The sequence below is a fragment of the Asterias rubens genome, chromosome 6, assembly GCF_902459465.1.
Source record: "Asterias rubens chromosome 6, eAstRub1.3, whole genome shotgun sequence".
NCBI lineage: Eukaryota > Metazoa > Echinodermata > Asteroidea > Forcipulatida > Asteriidae > Asterias > Asterias rubens.
The window spans coordinates 15,204,171-15,217,638 of NC_047067.1; the positions used below are offsets into that span (position 1 = coordinate 15,204,171).

At 38.5% G+C, this 13,468-nt stretch overlaps 1 protein-coding gene across 1 annotated transcript; it reads right to left on the reverse strand.

Moving 5' to 3' along the window:
- Positions 1-4,259: 4,259 nt before the first annotated feature.
- LOC117291104 (probable G-protein coupled receptor 21) lies at positions 4,260-5,030 on the reverse strand (the record flags this gene model as incomplete). The annotated part of the gene is given in 1 exon segment (XM_033772631.1): positions 4,260-5,030. A coding segment is annotated over 1 exon segment (720 nt), but the record flags the coding sequence as incomplete, so codon positions are not given.
- Positions 5,031-13,468: the final 8,438 nt, after the last annotated feature.

The window sequence follows — 13,468 nt, forward strand, 5'->3', positions numbered from 1 at the left end:
ACCCAATATTTATTGGATATATGAATCCAATACTAAATAATCATGAAATGTTGGCATTCTATGAAACAATTGTCATCATAAAGAGTCTTTCTTGTATAGAAAATACGCATATCGTTAACTCTGTTGACAAACAAGGTTTTGGCGTAGTAAGTCACGGTATAAAGTGTATTTAAAATAGTATAAAATAAGTTCTTAATATGAATGGTTATGGTAGGATTCTAAATGTTGTTTACCATCAACAGCTCTACATTGCTCATTACCAAGTAAATTTTTATGCTGACAATTAATTTGAGTAATTACCAATATGGTCCGTTGCCTTTAAAGAGATTGTATCGATATTTCAACTCAGTAAAATAAACAAATAATATTAGTTAAACGACTATTTGTAATTTTTGGTTAAGGGTTTATTTCGAAATATCATTACAGAATTGTTATTACCAATTATTATTGAGACCTCACTAAAAACATTGTAGCTAAAGGAAATGTTGAATGATGAGTAAATAATGTTTACCATACTTCCGTCGCTATGTGAAACTTCATCAGTTAACAAGATTGCTGCAGGTGTAACACAACCATTGGATTGTAAGGGAGTCCGTCAAGGCATATACCATGGTAGTTACTCCAAAATTAATGACCATAAAACTACAAGAAGCACTGCAGCTGTTGATTATATATATATATTATCTCCTTTTTAAGAAACGATTTCCTTTTGATGAATGTTGTTTAAGAGAAAGAGATTCAAAAACATCTGAGAAATAGTTTATGCATGAAACTTTTCTCAGATAGTGTATTCCCATTAACGGATAACTCATCCAGCATGGCCGTAACTGCACCAGACTTTGGGCAATATCCCCAAAACACCAGTACCTTTTTAAATGTTCGTCATTTGTTTGATGTCAGATTTTTGGCCCCAACATTAAAAAATAGATTTTTTCGAGTGAATGGTATTTCAAAGAGTATCACCCGCTCTAACGAAAACAAGTTGAACTTTTACTTTTAATGGTCAGGAACCATGACAAAAATTTAAAACGTTTCTTATAAAACACATAAGAAATGGTCACGTGATATATTGTTGGGATCCCGACAAAAACTAATTTTGAGCACTTTATTTCACTGTTACTAATAATTGGCGGACTTTTTCGAGCAATGGCTCAAATGAAAGCTTGTAACTTTCTCGACCCCCATCAAAATACCTATTGAATTTTAAATCAAAATTTGCGGGTCAATTCGGCCAAAAATCTGACATAGAATCTTTAAGGCGATGTTTTAATTGATGTATATGTGCCTCTATACTCAGCAAGTAAACGTAACGGCAATCCAGAAATGACACTATGATACTAAAGTGTAATTTAAAATCTAGTTTAATTATTTCTTGACTTTTTATGGACTAATCTCGGAATCTTATATATTTTTTAAAAATTTACATTCAGATTGCGTCCATGTGCATTTCAGCAAAATGAAAAGTTTACCCAATAGAAGACGCTGTTCACTAAATAATTTGACAAATTCACTGCGAAAGACTATCCAAGGTCGAACTTTGTGCCTTATATTAAAATAAAGCAGAACTAATTTTAGCTTGGTTTCATCATTTGCTCATGTTTTTTGACTGAGTTTGTATTCAAAACAGAATCGTTGGTCCCATGTGTTGTGTAACGCATGTAAAAGAACCCAGTGCACTTTTCGAAAAGAGAAGGGGTTCACCCCGGTGTTCCTGGCTGTGTCTGCTGTATGCGCCGTAGCACCTTGTAAACCTTATAAGGTGCTAAATAATTGGGTCCCAAAATTCATCACTGCAAATACCTATCTTTCTGAAAGTTTGTATATACATGTACTCAGCACTTTAGGTACTTTTGTTTGGTAGATACGTGCGCTATATTAGACTTCGATATTATTAAACGCGTTGGTTTGCAACAAAAAGATTGAACACTGAGTCAAGGCAGTTGAACCACGGAGAAAATAGTTACAGAGATCACTATTGTGTCTGTACCAACGCGAAATGTGTATAAAGCATTTGATTGAAAGTGGTGTTTTGTACCACCGAAGTGCAATTAGAGTCCTGGGGTCGATTTCACAAAGAGTTAGGACTAGTCCTAACTTAGGACTAGTCCTAGGAGATATACAAATTGCATGGATAGTCCTAAGTTAGGACGAGTAAATAGTCCTAACTCGAGATAAGACTAGTCCTAACTCTTTGTGAAATCCACCCCCTGGACCTTTTTTTTGCAACGTCAAAGCCCGAGTTTTTGCCAACCCAGGTTGGAAAACTATGGAAAGCCATTATTGCAAATCAAAAACAGATCACTACTGTTTGTAACATTGAAAACATATTCAAACATTGTGTTGAACTTGTTGAGAACAAAACAAATAATTATGGAAGGTATTTTATTAATTGAAAGTTTGCATGACATGTTAAAAACATGTTTTTAACATACGGCCGTCCATGCCAACCAAGGCGGTTTGGTGAATTACAAAAGAAAGTTATAGGCCCATACATGCAACAAAAGCACAGTTTCCCGTTCTACTTCCGCAACGGTATAGTTTCATATCCTTGATAATATGCAATCTTGCAGGCTAATGCATCCGGAGATACCTTTATCATGGAGCGGCCATCTTGATTTATTTTCATTCAAAACAATGTTTTTAAACCGTGGCTGGAAGGAGAAAACGTCTGGTTCCTTTTTATGCAATGCATGTTAGCATTCAGCAATGTTATTGGATACAGTGAACATGATCAAGATTATGGCAGCATGATGAGGGTCTTTTGCAAACCATGTGGCGTGACTAAAGTACATTCTTAGGGGGCACAAAGGGGGGGGGGGCACATATTTGTCTGGGGGGGCACTTCAGAATAGGGGCGGATCCAGACAAAAGGTCCGGGCCCCGGAAAATTTTGCATTCTAGATGCTGTGTGGTGCAATCTGAGGCCATTTAGAGGCATGTTATTATATAGGCCTAATTGATGAAGGAAACAGAACAAAACACCTTCAAAACTTGAGCTGTAGAGTATGGGCCGTGGGCAATACTTAAACTTTCGTTGCAAGACATATGTAGAGTAGTATCAGATTCTTTCAAAATGCAAGGGAACAAGTTGAGTTGAATTTCCAGTTAGATCACCAACGCAGTAAAGGGTTGGTCGGTTTGGAATATATTTTTTGCCCCCCCCCCCCAGGATCCGCCCTTGCTTCAGAACACCCAAGTTCCTACAGAATACATCTCAAGGGGGCGGGCATCCGGGGCACTGACATCACATGGGTGGATTGTTGGGGGGGGGGGGCACCTGCTAGTTACGCCACTGTTGCAGTCACGGCAACTCAAGTAAAGCCATAGCCCAAGCCAAAAACCATTGTATTGAAAATGGGCTCTGGAGAATACGAAATACATGTCACAACACACTCCAACTCATGCTCCCTCACACATACAGTGACATATCTTTTATAAAGTTATAGATCGAAACTATATTATAGAGTTGCAATGACTTTATTCAAAGCCGAATATAATGTCTTTCATTGTTGCAGTACTGCAGTTAGTAATTGCCGTTTAAACGAGGAAACTCAAGTAAAACTGCATACAGATTCCAGAGAGAATTTATTTTACAAAAAGATAAAAGTGAAACAAGAAAAAAACAAGTGTGTGAAATATTTATCTTCAGAAATGTAAAAGTTCCTCCCTAAACAATTGTGTTCTGAAGTTTAAGCTAATAAGGACCTGAACTACTTTAAATGGTTAGTACTTTTTGCAACACAAAATACATTGTTCACATAATTACATTAAATTGACACCGTTTGAAGATAATGATAGTAGAAAGCTTACTTGCTGACGTGCTGTAGTTTTTGAATAGTGAGTAAAACAATGTCACAAATATACGTTCTACATGCTAAAACGAGACGAACATTATTTTCGTGACTTGTTTTACTCATTTCTCAAAAACTACAGCACCTCAGTAATATTTTTAGGGAAGCCTTCTACCATCACTATCTTCAAACTGCAGCGCGAGTTTATTGTAAATCTTTGGACATAGTGTTTTGTGATACATAAAGTACCCAAATCCTTTATATGTATAGACTCCATATGACAGTCGAAATATAATTACAACACAGTATTGTTAATGTAAAGGGTGTATGCTTATACACTGCTGTTGACGTCAGCATCACTTGAAAAGTTTGTGTTAGTATGAAATGTCACCATATTGCACTCAGTATTATCTGTCACCACAGACGATGCACTGTTTGCCGTGTTGGGGTCAGTTTCTCCTCTTCTGCGACCACAAAACACCCTGAAACAAAATTTGTCCACATGCCGATGCCAAGTATTCACATGACACAACATGCTGGAAGAAGCGTCTTCAGAATCGCCTCTCCTCTCTTCATGTAGACTTTATTCATAGCGAAGTAGATGACAGTATTGAGAAAGCTGTTGGACGCCAAGGTCCAATAGGTGCAGAAGATAAGCAATTGGTTGACAGAAGTCTGCATTATGATTGAGTATGAAACGGTTATCATATGCGGCACCCAGCATGCGTAAAATACCAAACTCATAATCCTGATCATTTTAAAGAGATTAACAGTTTGTTTAATGCCTGCATTGTGTGGAAGGTTCTTTTTGCCAGAACCCCGCTGAAGTGAGGAAGAATGAGTTAAGCTGGCTCTTGTGCGTTGATGATCATCAAGTGACTTTCTCACTAAAATCGACGTAACCAATATGACCAACGCAACTGGTAATGCTAAAGCTATCACAATGGTAAGTGTATAGACAGGGGCATTTTCATACAGTGGTAAACACGTGTACAAGTTTGATATGTAGTCAAATCCGAAGAAATCGAAGACAACCACACAGTAGAGCAACAGAAAGAGAACCCAGCTGAACACAACTGCCCACAGGGCTCTTTTCTTGGTCACGATGCTTGAGTATCTCAATGGGTGCACAACAGCAATGTACCTCTACACACTGAGTAGGGCTAGTGTCACAGCAGACACGTTACGGCATGTCTCGTGGATGTACGCTGTTAAAAGACAAAGCTCATCACCGTAAGGCCACGACGGTTACACCAATGGCAATAGCTAACTCGATAACACATACAAATCCTTGGCAAACAGGGGACGATAAAGTCGGATTCTCCATCTCATTTTCCATGCTGATTTTAAATCTAAAATCCTTCAGACTGAACAGAGAAATCGTTTTTGCAGTGTCAGCAATGCCTCTAGTGTTAGTAGATGGAATACTGGGCCTATATATACATGGTCCAACTTGTGGATGGTGTGAAGTGAGACTGTGTGTCATCGCAAAGCACACCAAGTCATGATGCAGGACTTTTCTGCTGGTCCAAGAAACAAATAATTACGTATCTTTGTCTACGTATATTTTGTTGTTATTGTCATGCTGATTAATCCACCATGTACACAACACGGATGGATTATTGCCCGTTTTTTAATCAGCCCACCTGATGGATTAAATAAGCCTCTGTCATGACTTTTGCAGTCGTCTTTTTAATATAACCAGAATGCCTCTAGAATGGTTCGAGCCGGGGATCGAGCATGAGAGAGAGTTGTCATACGTCAGCCCCCAGTGCAAAGTGGCTCTTCGCTGGCAGCTTCAAATGTATTTTTAGTTTAAGACGAGCTTGAACAAACGACAACAAGTGATCTTTTACTAAAATTCTTTTAAAATGCATTCATAAATACATCAGACAGTTTCGTTATTCCTATTGGTGGAGAGCGCGTCACGTGAAGCATTTTACTAGCAGCTGAAAGCAAACACATTTTTGCAACAATTCTTTCATTATTCTCTTGCAACTTCGACGGTCGATTGAGTTCAAATATTCACAGACTTGTTATTTTATGCTCATGTTGGGATACACCAAGTGAGAATACTTGTCTTTGACAACAACCGAAGGTGTCCAGTGCCTTTAACCTTTAGAAGGTTTTTTTAAACGGGAGGGTAGGTCTTTTGACTCGGGAAACGCATCAGGAATGACTCGCCGTATCGCGGGGGAAATTGTTGCCCATCTCTTACTAAATCAAGAATTTAATATACTAAAATCGGTGTACACGAAACACAACATTTCTTCATACAACAATAATATTTCCAATTTATTGGAAAGAAACTAACACCATTTCCTAGACTAACCAAAATCAACACATACAATCATGAACAATAATTGTACCCAAACCGTAATGCATTGTGCCATACATGAGTGACTAGTTTGAAACGGAATAGTCTTGAAATAGCACAAAACAATTTGAAAAACTAATCAAACATAGCTGTAAAAAAAAACCTGCTTAGGCCTAGACCAAAAATACTTCGGTCGAATTTCACACAGCTGTTCGGCAGAAAAATACTGCTCAATTGCTAAGGTGCACAGCAACAATCATAGGTAGGCTTGAAAACCACTGAATGCTATGTTAATGTTATTTATATACCAATGCGAGTAACTCTTCTATTTATGACCTAAAACACTTGAGTATTTCTAATACAAGACCAGCCAAAAGTTACTCAATATTACAGTTGTTCATCGGTGCCTTGTGGCTGTGCACTAAGCGAAAAACCGAGTAGGGCACCAGTTGTAACTTTGTGAACAAACACGGTCGGCCATTTTGTGCAGTCAACAATTTTGGCTAATTGGCGTGCCGTTATAAGAAGAAAAAAAACCGTGCAATTTCGAGGAACGTTTGAGTGGATCATTATGTTCTACCTTTAAAAAATCTTTCTAGCCATATGCATTTGATAATGAACGATTTCATATACTTTTCATAGACCAACTCGCCCGATCCAAGACAACAAAGTCATGATGCAGGACTTTTCTATTCTATATTAAAATGTGTAGTATCTGGTTTGTTAAGAGGAGTCTTAAAAGTTAAGAGTTCACAGTCGATAGTATATGGTGTTATTTCAGACGACTCGACCCTCAGTTCTTTACGCAAGTCAAACTCGCCATGAATGCAGCAAACCTCTGCGCAAACATTGTCAATACATAGGTGCCACGTGTTCACACGGATACAACATTTTGGTTGAATAAATTTGAAAATCTCTTGAGCTCTGTTCATGAATGTTTTGTTCATGGAAAAGTAGATGACTGCGTTTAGGAAGCTATTGAAAGTGACCATCCAGCTCGTGCAGAACAAAAGAAAATGGTTAATGGTTGTATTAGTGATTGTGCTGTAAGAAATCGCAATCAAAAACGGCATCCATGATACGATATAAACAATACACATCACTTGGACCATCTTAAAAAGTTTCATAGTTTGTCCAGTTTCACTCACGATGTGATGATTTGTTGATGATCCTCGTTGACTCGTGGATGACGCTTGGGTCAATTCGGCCCGGAGTTTTCGGTGCCTTATCAAGGACCGTTTCACTTAAATTGATGTGAATAGTACGACTATCAAACATGGTATCGCTAGACCAAAGATAATCAAAAATGAATATGTATAATTACTCTTATATTGAGGCAAACATGTGTAGAACTCCTGGTAATACTCGTAACCGACAAAGTCCTCAAAGAATACCGCCGAGTAGAGTAGCAAACACACCGTCCAGCATAGGAGAGAGACGGTTAGGGTTCGAGTTTTGGTGACTAGTCGTGAGTAACGTAACGGGTGCACAACGGCGATATATCGCTCGATGCTGAGTGCGACTATTATGAGCGCAGACGTATCTCTGCACGTATCGAGGATATACGCCGTTATCAGGCAAAGGGCGTCTCCATATGGCCAGTCAATGCTTGCCTTGGCCAGGGGGTAGATGGACAGGGCCGAAAAGACTCCAACTCCAAAGTCAGCTACGCTCAGAGAAATCAACAGATAACCATGGCAGTTTCGAAGAGAAGGAGTAAGCCCCAGAACGATCAGGTTTAGTAAGTTACTTATCAGTACACAATACGTCACCCCAATTGCAATGCTTAGTTCAATAATGCAGGTGAAACCCTCACATCCTGAAATCTCTGTAGTTGATGTATTAGTTTCCATATCTGCAAAAGCTCACACAACCTCTGCCTGATCTTGTGTTTATCGGCACAGCACTGGTCCCCGAGCTGTGAAGTTTTTTTTTTAAACACAGGGTCTTAGCATCTGTTCGTGTACATCTCAATATTTGGAGATTGTGCAGTAATCACCAGAACCAGAATTGTTCAGTCTGTACAGATTGGCAATGGTGACCTATATACCTGTTCTCATACTGAAAGCAATGCGGACTTGATGCTTTGCGCCGCCTTTGTGTAACCGATTCCACATCTTTGCAATTTCATCACAGAGCATCGCAATACTGCGCTCATAATCACAGACAACCCATTACCAATGAAAGTCACGCTCACTTACGTTATGCATACATCCCTAATGGCAGCTCAATGGCAGCTCAATGTCATTAAGTGCATCACAGACTCATATCAATTACGGCACGCCAAGAAACTAATTATCAAATACACCGGGCAGAAGTTTTAATATAACCGTTCAAATTAATCAAAACAGATCCACCATGTCTTATCAATACACTTTTACCGGTCCAAGTTATTACATATAAACCTCGTATCTATATTTATATCTATCATGGCCCGGGCGACGGTTTTGAGCAATGTGATAAAGGCACTGGACACTATTGGTTGTTACTCAAAATATTTATCAGCATAAAAACTCACTTGGTAACGAGCAAAGGAGAGCTGTTGATAGTATAAATCGTTGTGAGAAACGGCTCCCTCTGAAGTAACATAGTTTTTTTGTAAAGAGGTAATTTCTCTCTCAAAAATTTAAATACTTCAACTAAGGACTTGTTTTTGCATCTGAAACACACAGAGTGCAACAAGGGTGTTTTTACTTTCATTAATCCCTTGCAACTTCTATGACCAATTGAGCCCAAATGTTCACAGGTTTATATATGTTGGGATATATACACAAAGTGAGAATACTTGTCTTTGACATTTACCTAACGTGTTCAGTGCCTTTAATGTAACGATATTATCAAAAACTGTTAATAAACCGAACAAAAATGGTAAACAATTTAATTGCTATCGACCATATAAACAAGAAGGGCATCAGTCACAAGCAAATGACAGTGGAAGTTGAAGCCGAGAAACCGTGTCATCTACTGAGCGATTCGTTTTTTGTGTGATTTTGTGTAATTTTGGAATGATGGATGGATAATTGACAGCGATGACAATCAAGTTTAATCAATATAAGTATTCATGAGGTGTTTTTTTAGTTTCAAGCAATCAGGGTTAACTAAATGGACCCTTCCCTGTACATACCCTGTTGGTTGGCAAACGCCATAGAGTTGTGCACTAAGCAGACGCGCAATCGCGTCTGCGTCACGCACCCATTAGCCGTGTACAAAACAGCGCGATGTTCCCTCTTTTGCCAACCAAAACGTTAGTGCGCACGCGCTATGTGCAATTTACATATTTCATGGGAAGGGTCTATTAACGTAGGGTCAGTCTTATTCCTTATTACTCGTGCGCATAAAGCAAAACAGTCACAAAGGGACAGTCTGGGATTCATCTGAAAATTACGTTGTAAGAAGCAAAATAGCTTTCGACAGTCTAATTCATTTTGAGGAACATTTCGCGATTGAAGGCACTGGACACTATTGGTAACTAATAACTCACAATAATGATTAGCATAAAACCTTACTTGGTAACGAGTAATGGAGAGCTGTTGATAGTATAAAACAGCTCCCTATATATGAAGTAACGTAGTTTTTGAGAAAGAAGTAATTTTTTACTAAAATATTTGAGTTTGATTTCGAGACCTCGGAATTTGATTTTAAGGTCTCCACATCAAGCATCTTGAAGGGTGTTTTTTCTTTCATTATTCTCTCGCAAATTTGACGACCAATTGAGCTCAAATATTCTCAGGTTTGTTACTTTATGCATATGTTGAGATACACAAAGTGAGAAGACTGGTCTTTGACAATTACCAATAGTGTCCAGTTTCTTTGAGTATTCGGGTTCTGAAAAAAGGGGTACACTTTTTATCTTAACAGTTTTGAATATAAGGAGCGTCACCGGTAACGCTACTAAGATTATGTGTATTCCTGGAAGAGATTGTTTTTCCTGCATGGACATCAATCCGGCGATTTTTAAATAAAATTGTCATTGGTTTGTTTTATTGTATACCTTCATTTCTTTAGAGTTGAAACATTCGAAGGGCTCCGAAAACCAAACGAATAAACAGACACTTTATGGACACGTTGCCTTCGGATTTGGGCACCTTTGGGCTATTAAAGCGTTCACTATGAAATAAATATGGTTGGAAAGATTTTTGAATATTAGAATAAAATTATCCACAGAAAAAACCGTCGAAATTATGTGGTTTTTATTTTACTTCGTGAACTATAACACGGTTAACATTTTGTGGAGTCGAAGTGGTCACTACAAAATGGCGAACCGTTTTGTTTATAAAGTAAAAGAAACACACAATTTCGAGGTATATTTGTGTGGATCATTTTAATAATATTCTATTTCTAAAACATATTTCCAACTATATTTATATCAGAACAAACGCTTTTGGGCCGAAAGCGCCCAATCCGAAGACAATGTGTCCCTTCAAACATTACATAGCAAATTATTTGCAATTTCGTATATTTAATCACATTATTTCATCTGTCACGGATTAGATGTTCCTTCTCAAACATAAGAAGCAAGAAGCAGGTTTTAACGTTTTCCGATTTAAATTGGTCATTCATAAATACCTCAGACAGTTTCGCTATTCTATTGGTGGAGAGCGCGTCACGTGGGGGTGTTTAAACGGTTGATAATGACCAGCTAGACTCTGTTTATAACCGGTTAGTCTTGATGCAAGACGTTTCTTGTTAAGGGCGATGCGGGCGCTGTCGGTGAGTTGGCCGCGCTTTGTGTGAAAGGGAAACGATAACGTCTTGCACCAAGACTACAACGCGCACGAAAGGATCCGGAAACTGGGCGGTTCAGTCATAACAATGTAACACACGGACGTCGTACATACAGAGCTCAAGCACGTCCGAAACGGATAAGTTTTACAGAGTTTCTTACTTTATTACGCCTTTCAACCAAAAAGGCTGAATGGGAATAAAAGAGTAGTGACTCGTTCTTTAACGGCCGTTTAAAACCTTGCAGGGTCGTTGCCGTGATCACACGGCAACGACCCTGCCTGTTTTAAACGGCCGTGAAAGAACTCGTCGCTACACTTTTATTCCTTAATTTAATTAGCAAAAGTACAATTTATATAAATCATTGTAAATGGAAGGTACACGTTTGGTAATTGTAAAAGACCAGTCTTCTCACTTGGTGTATCCCAACATAAGCATAAAATAACAAGCCTGTGAAAATTTGAGCTAAATAGGAGACTTTCCAACGCTAGGTGGCAGCAGACATACCGGGTAAATTTCCATTGTTTACGTAGTTCTGAACATGCGCATAATTCTGAGAACAATAGATTTACCCGCTAAGTCTGCTGCCCTCTATCGTCCCAGAAAGTCTCCCATTGGTTATCATCGAAGTTGCGAGAAAATGATGAGAGAAAAAACACCCTTGTTGAAACGAATTTGTGTGCTTTCTGGCAAGAAGTGTTTTATTATTTTTAGTGAGAAATTAAATTACCTCATTCTCAAAATCTATGCTACTTCAGAGGAAGCCGTTTCTCACAATGTTTTATACTATCAACAGCTCTCCAATGCTCGTAACTAAGTCAGTTTTTAAGTTAATATTTGTTTTTAATTTTAATTACCAAACGTGTACCTTCCATTTCAGGCATGCGGCAATCCGAAACGCTTGAGCTACAATCAGACAATCTGGGTTTGACGTCACATCGGAAACGGCGCTTAGAAAAACAAAACAATACACGCTAAGCAATCTAATTAATTATATTTCAATTAAGACACTGGGACGAGAGTTTAATCTTACAACAATTATTGAAGGCTACCACACTGCAGGAACAATAACAAATTTAATGACGGTAAATTTGGACTGGTCCCTAAGCAGTACGACGTCATGCCACAGCCCAGACTTTGAGTATGTGAGCATGAGTATTGGTTGAGACAATTAAATATTATTTACAAAAAATAATATATATGATTGATGTCCCTTTAGGGCAGTCGAAGTTAAGGTTACGACCTTCACATGATTTCTATCAGAGTGTACACGAACTATCAAAATGTAGTCTCATATTTGATAATATTTAAACGCCAGTGACAAAGAGTGAAACTAACACATGCGTCAATTTTCGGCATAAATCTGTCTTCATAGAAGTATTGGCGCTCATCCTTCCCTCGGTGACGCTCAACGCGCTTCAACATACAGTGTTTCCTGCAAGATATGTGGGACTATGTTTGAATTATTATGAGATCTACATGTACATGTTATGGTTTACAAGGTGATGTGGCCCAATATGCTGCCAATCAAACCAGGAATCCCTTCTCTTTTCGATACGTGCACTGGATTAGTTTACGTGTGTTACACAAAACACGGGACCAACATCTTAACGTCCCACCCGAAGGACGAAGCATCATGCATGTTGAGTGCTTGCTTTAGGACATAAATGTCATGGCTGGGACTCGAACCCACAATCTGGTGATCAGCAAACCCAGAGCTTGAGTCCGGTGCTCTTAACCGCTAAGTCACGACACGTCATTCTAGGCCTAACTTCATCGGAGTATATCTTGACATTATTTAATGCTTCAGTTATCATGGTTTTAAACTAGGAATTTCACTTCACTGATTTTAATTGAAAATGGTAGATGGAGCGTGGTTACCAACCGGCTCTTATAAAGCACTTAAAGTCACTGGACACCTTTAGTAATTGTCAAAGACCAGTGTTCTCACTTCTTTGGTGTATCCCAACAAGTGATGATTTGGTCTCAATAGTCATCGAAGGTACAAGAAAATAATGGCAGAAAAATACCCTTGTTGCGCAAATGTCTTTGCTTTTGAGATACCTAAAAAGGCTTCAGGCTTGAAGTCTATTAATATTATTTTGAGTGAAAAATTGCCAATTTCTAAATGTTTTATACTATCAACAGCTCTCCATTGCTCGTTACCAAATAAGTTGTCATGCTAACAATTATTTTGTTGTAACTACCAAAAGTGTTCGGTGCCTTTAAAATGGGTGATATTCATCATAATGTCGCTTTCTGAAAACACCAATTAACAGTTTATGTTTTGCCTGTATTTTGTGCGCTATTATTATGGGTGACTTGCATGTCGTCTGGCATGGAAGGAATAATGTCTTTACGCTTTTGGCTCTAAATCCACGGGAATCTTTGGTCCTTCATGTTCGATATTGTCGTTGTTCTCCTGTATACCTCCACGGTTGTTGGTACAGCAGAAATATGTTGTTTTAATCTCACAATCATTCAGTCGAAAACAAAACCGCGGTATTATTTTCTTACACAATTCATCAAGTCTGTCGTGGTATGTCTTATTCATGAGGAAGTAAATCACAGAGTTGAAGAACCCATTGGACACGAGTAGCAAGCGACTCGTGGAGAGAATTTCGTGTGGTAGTTCCAC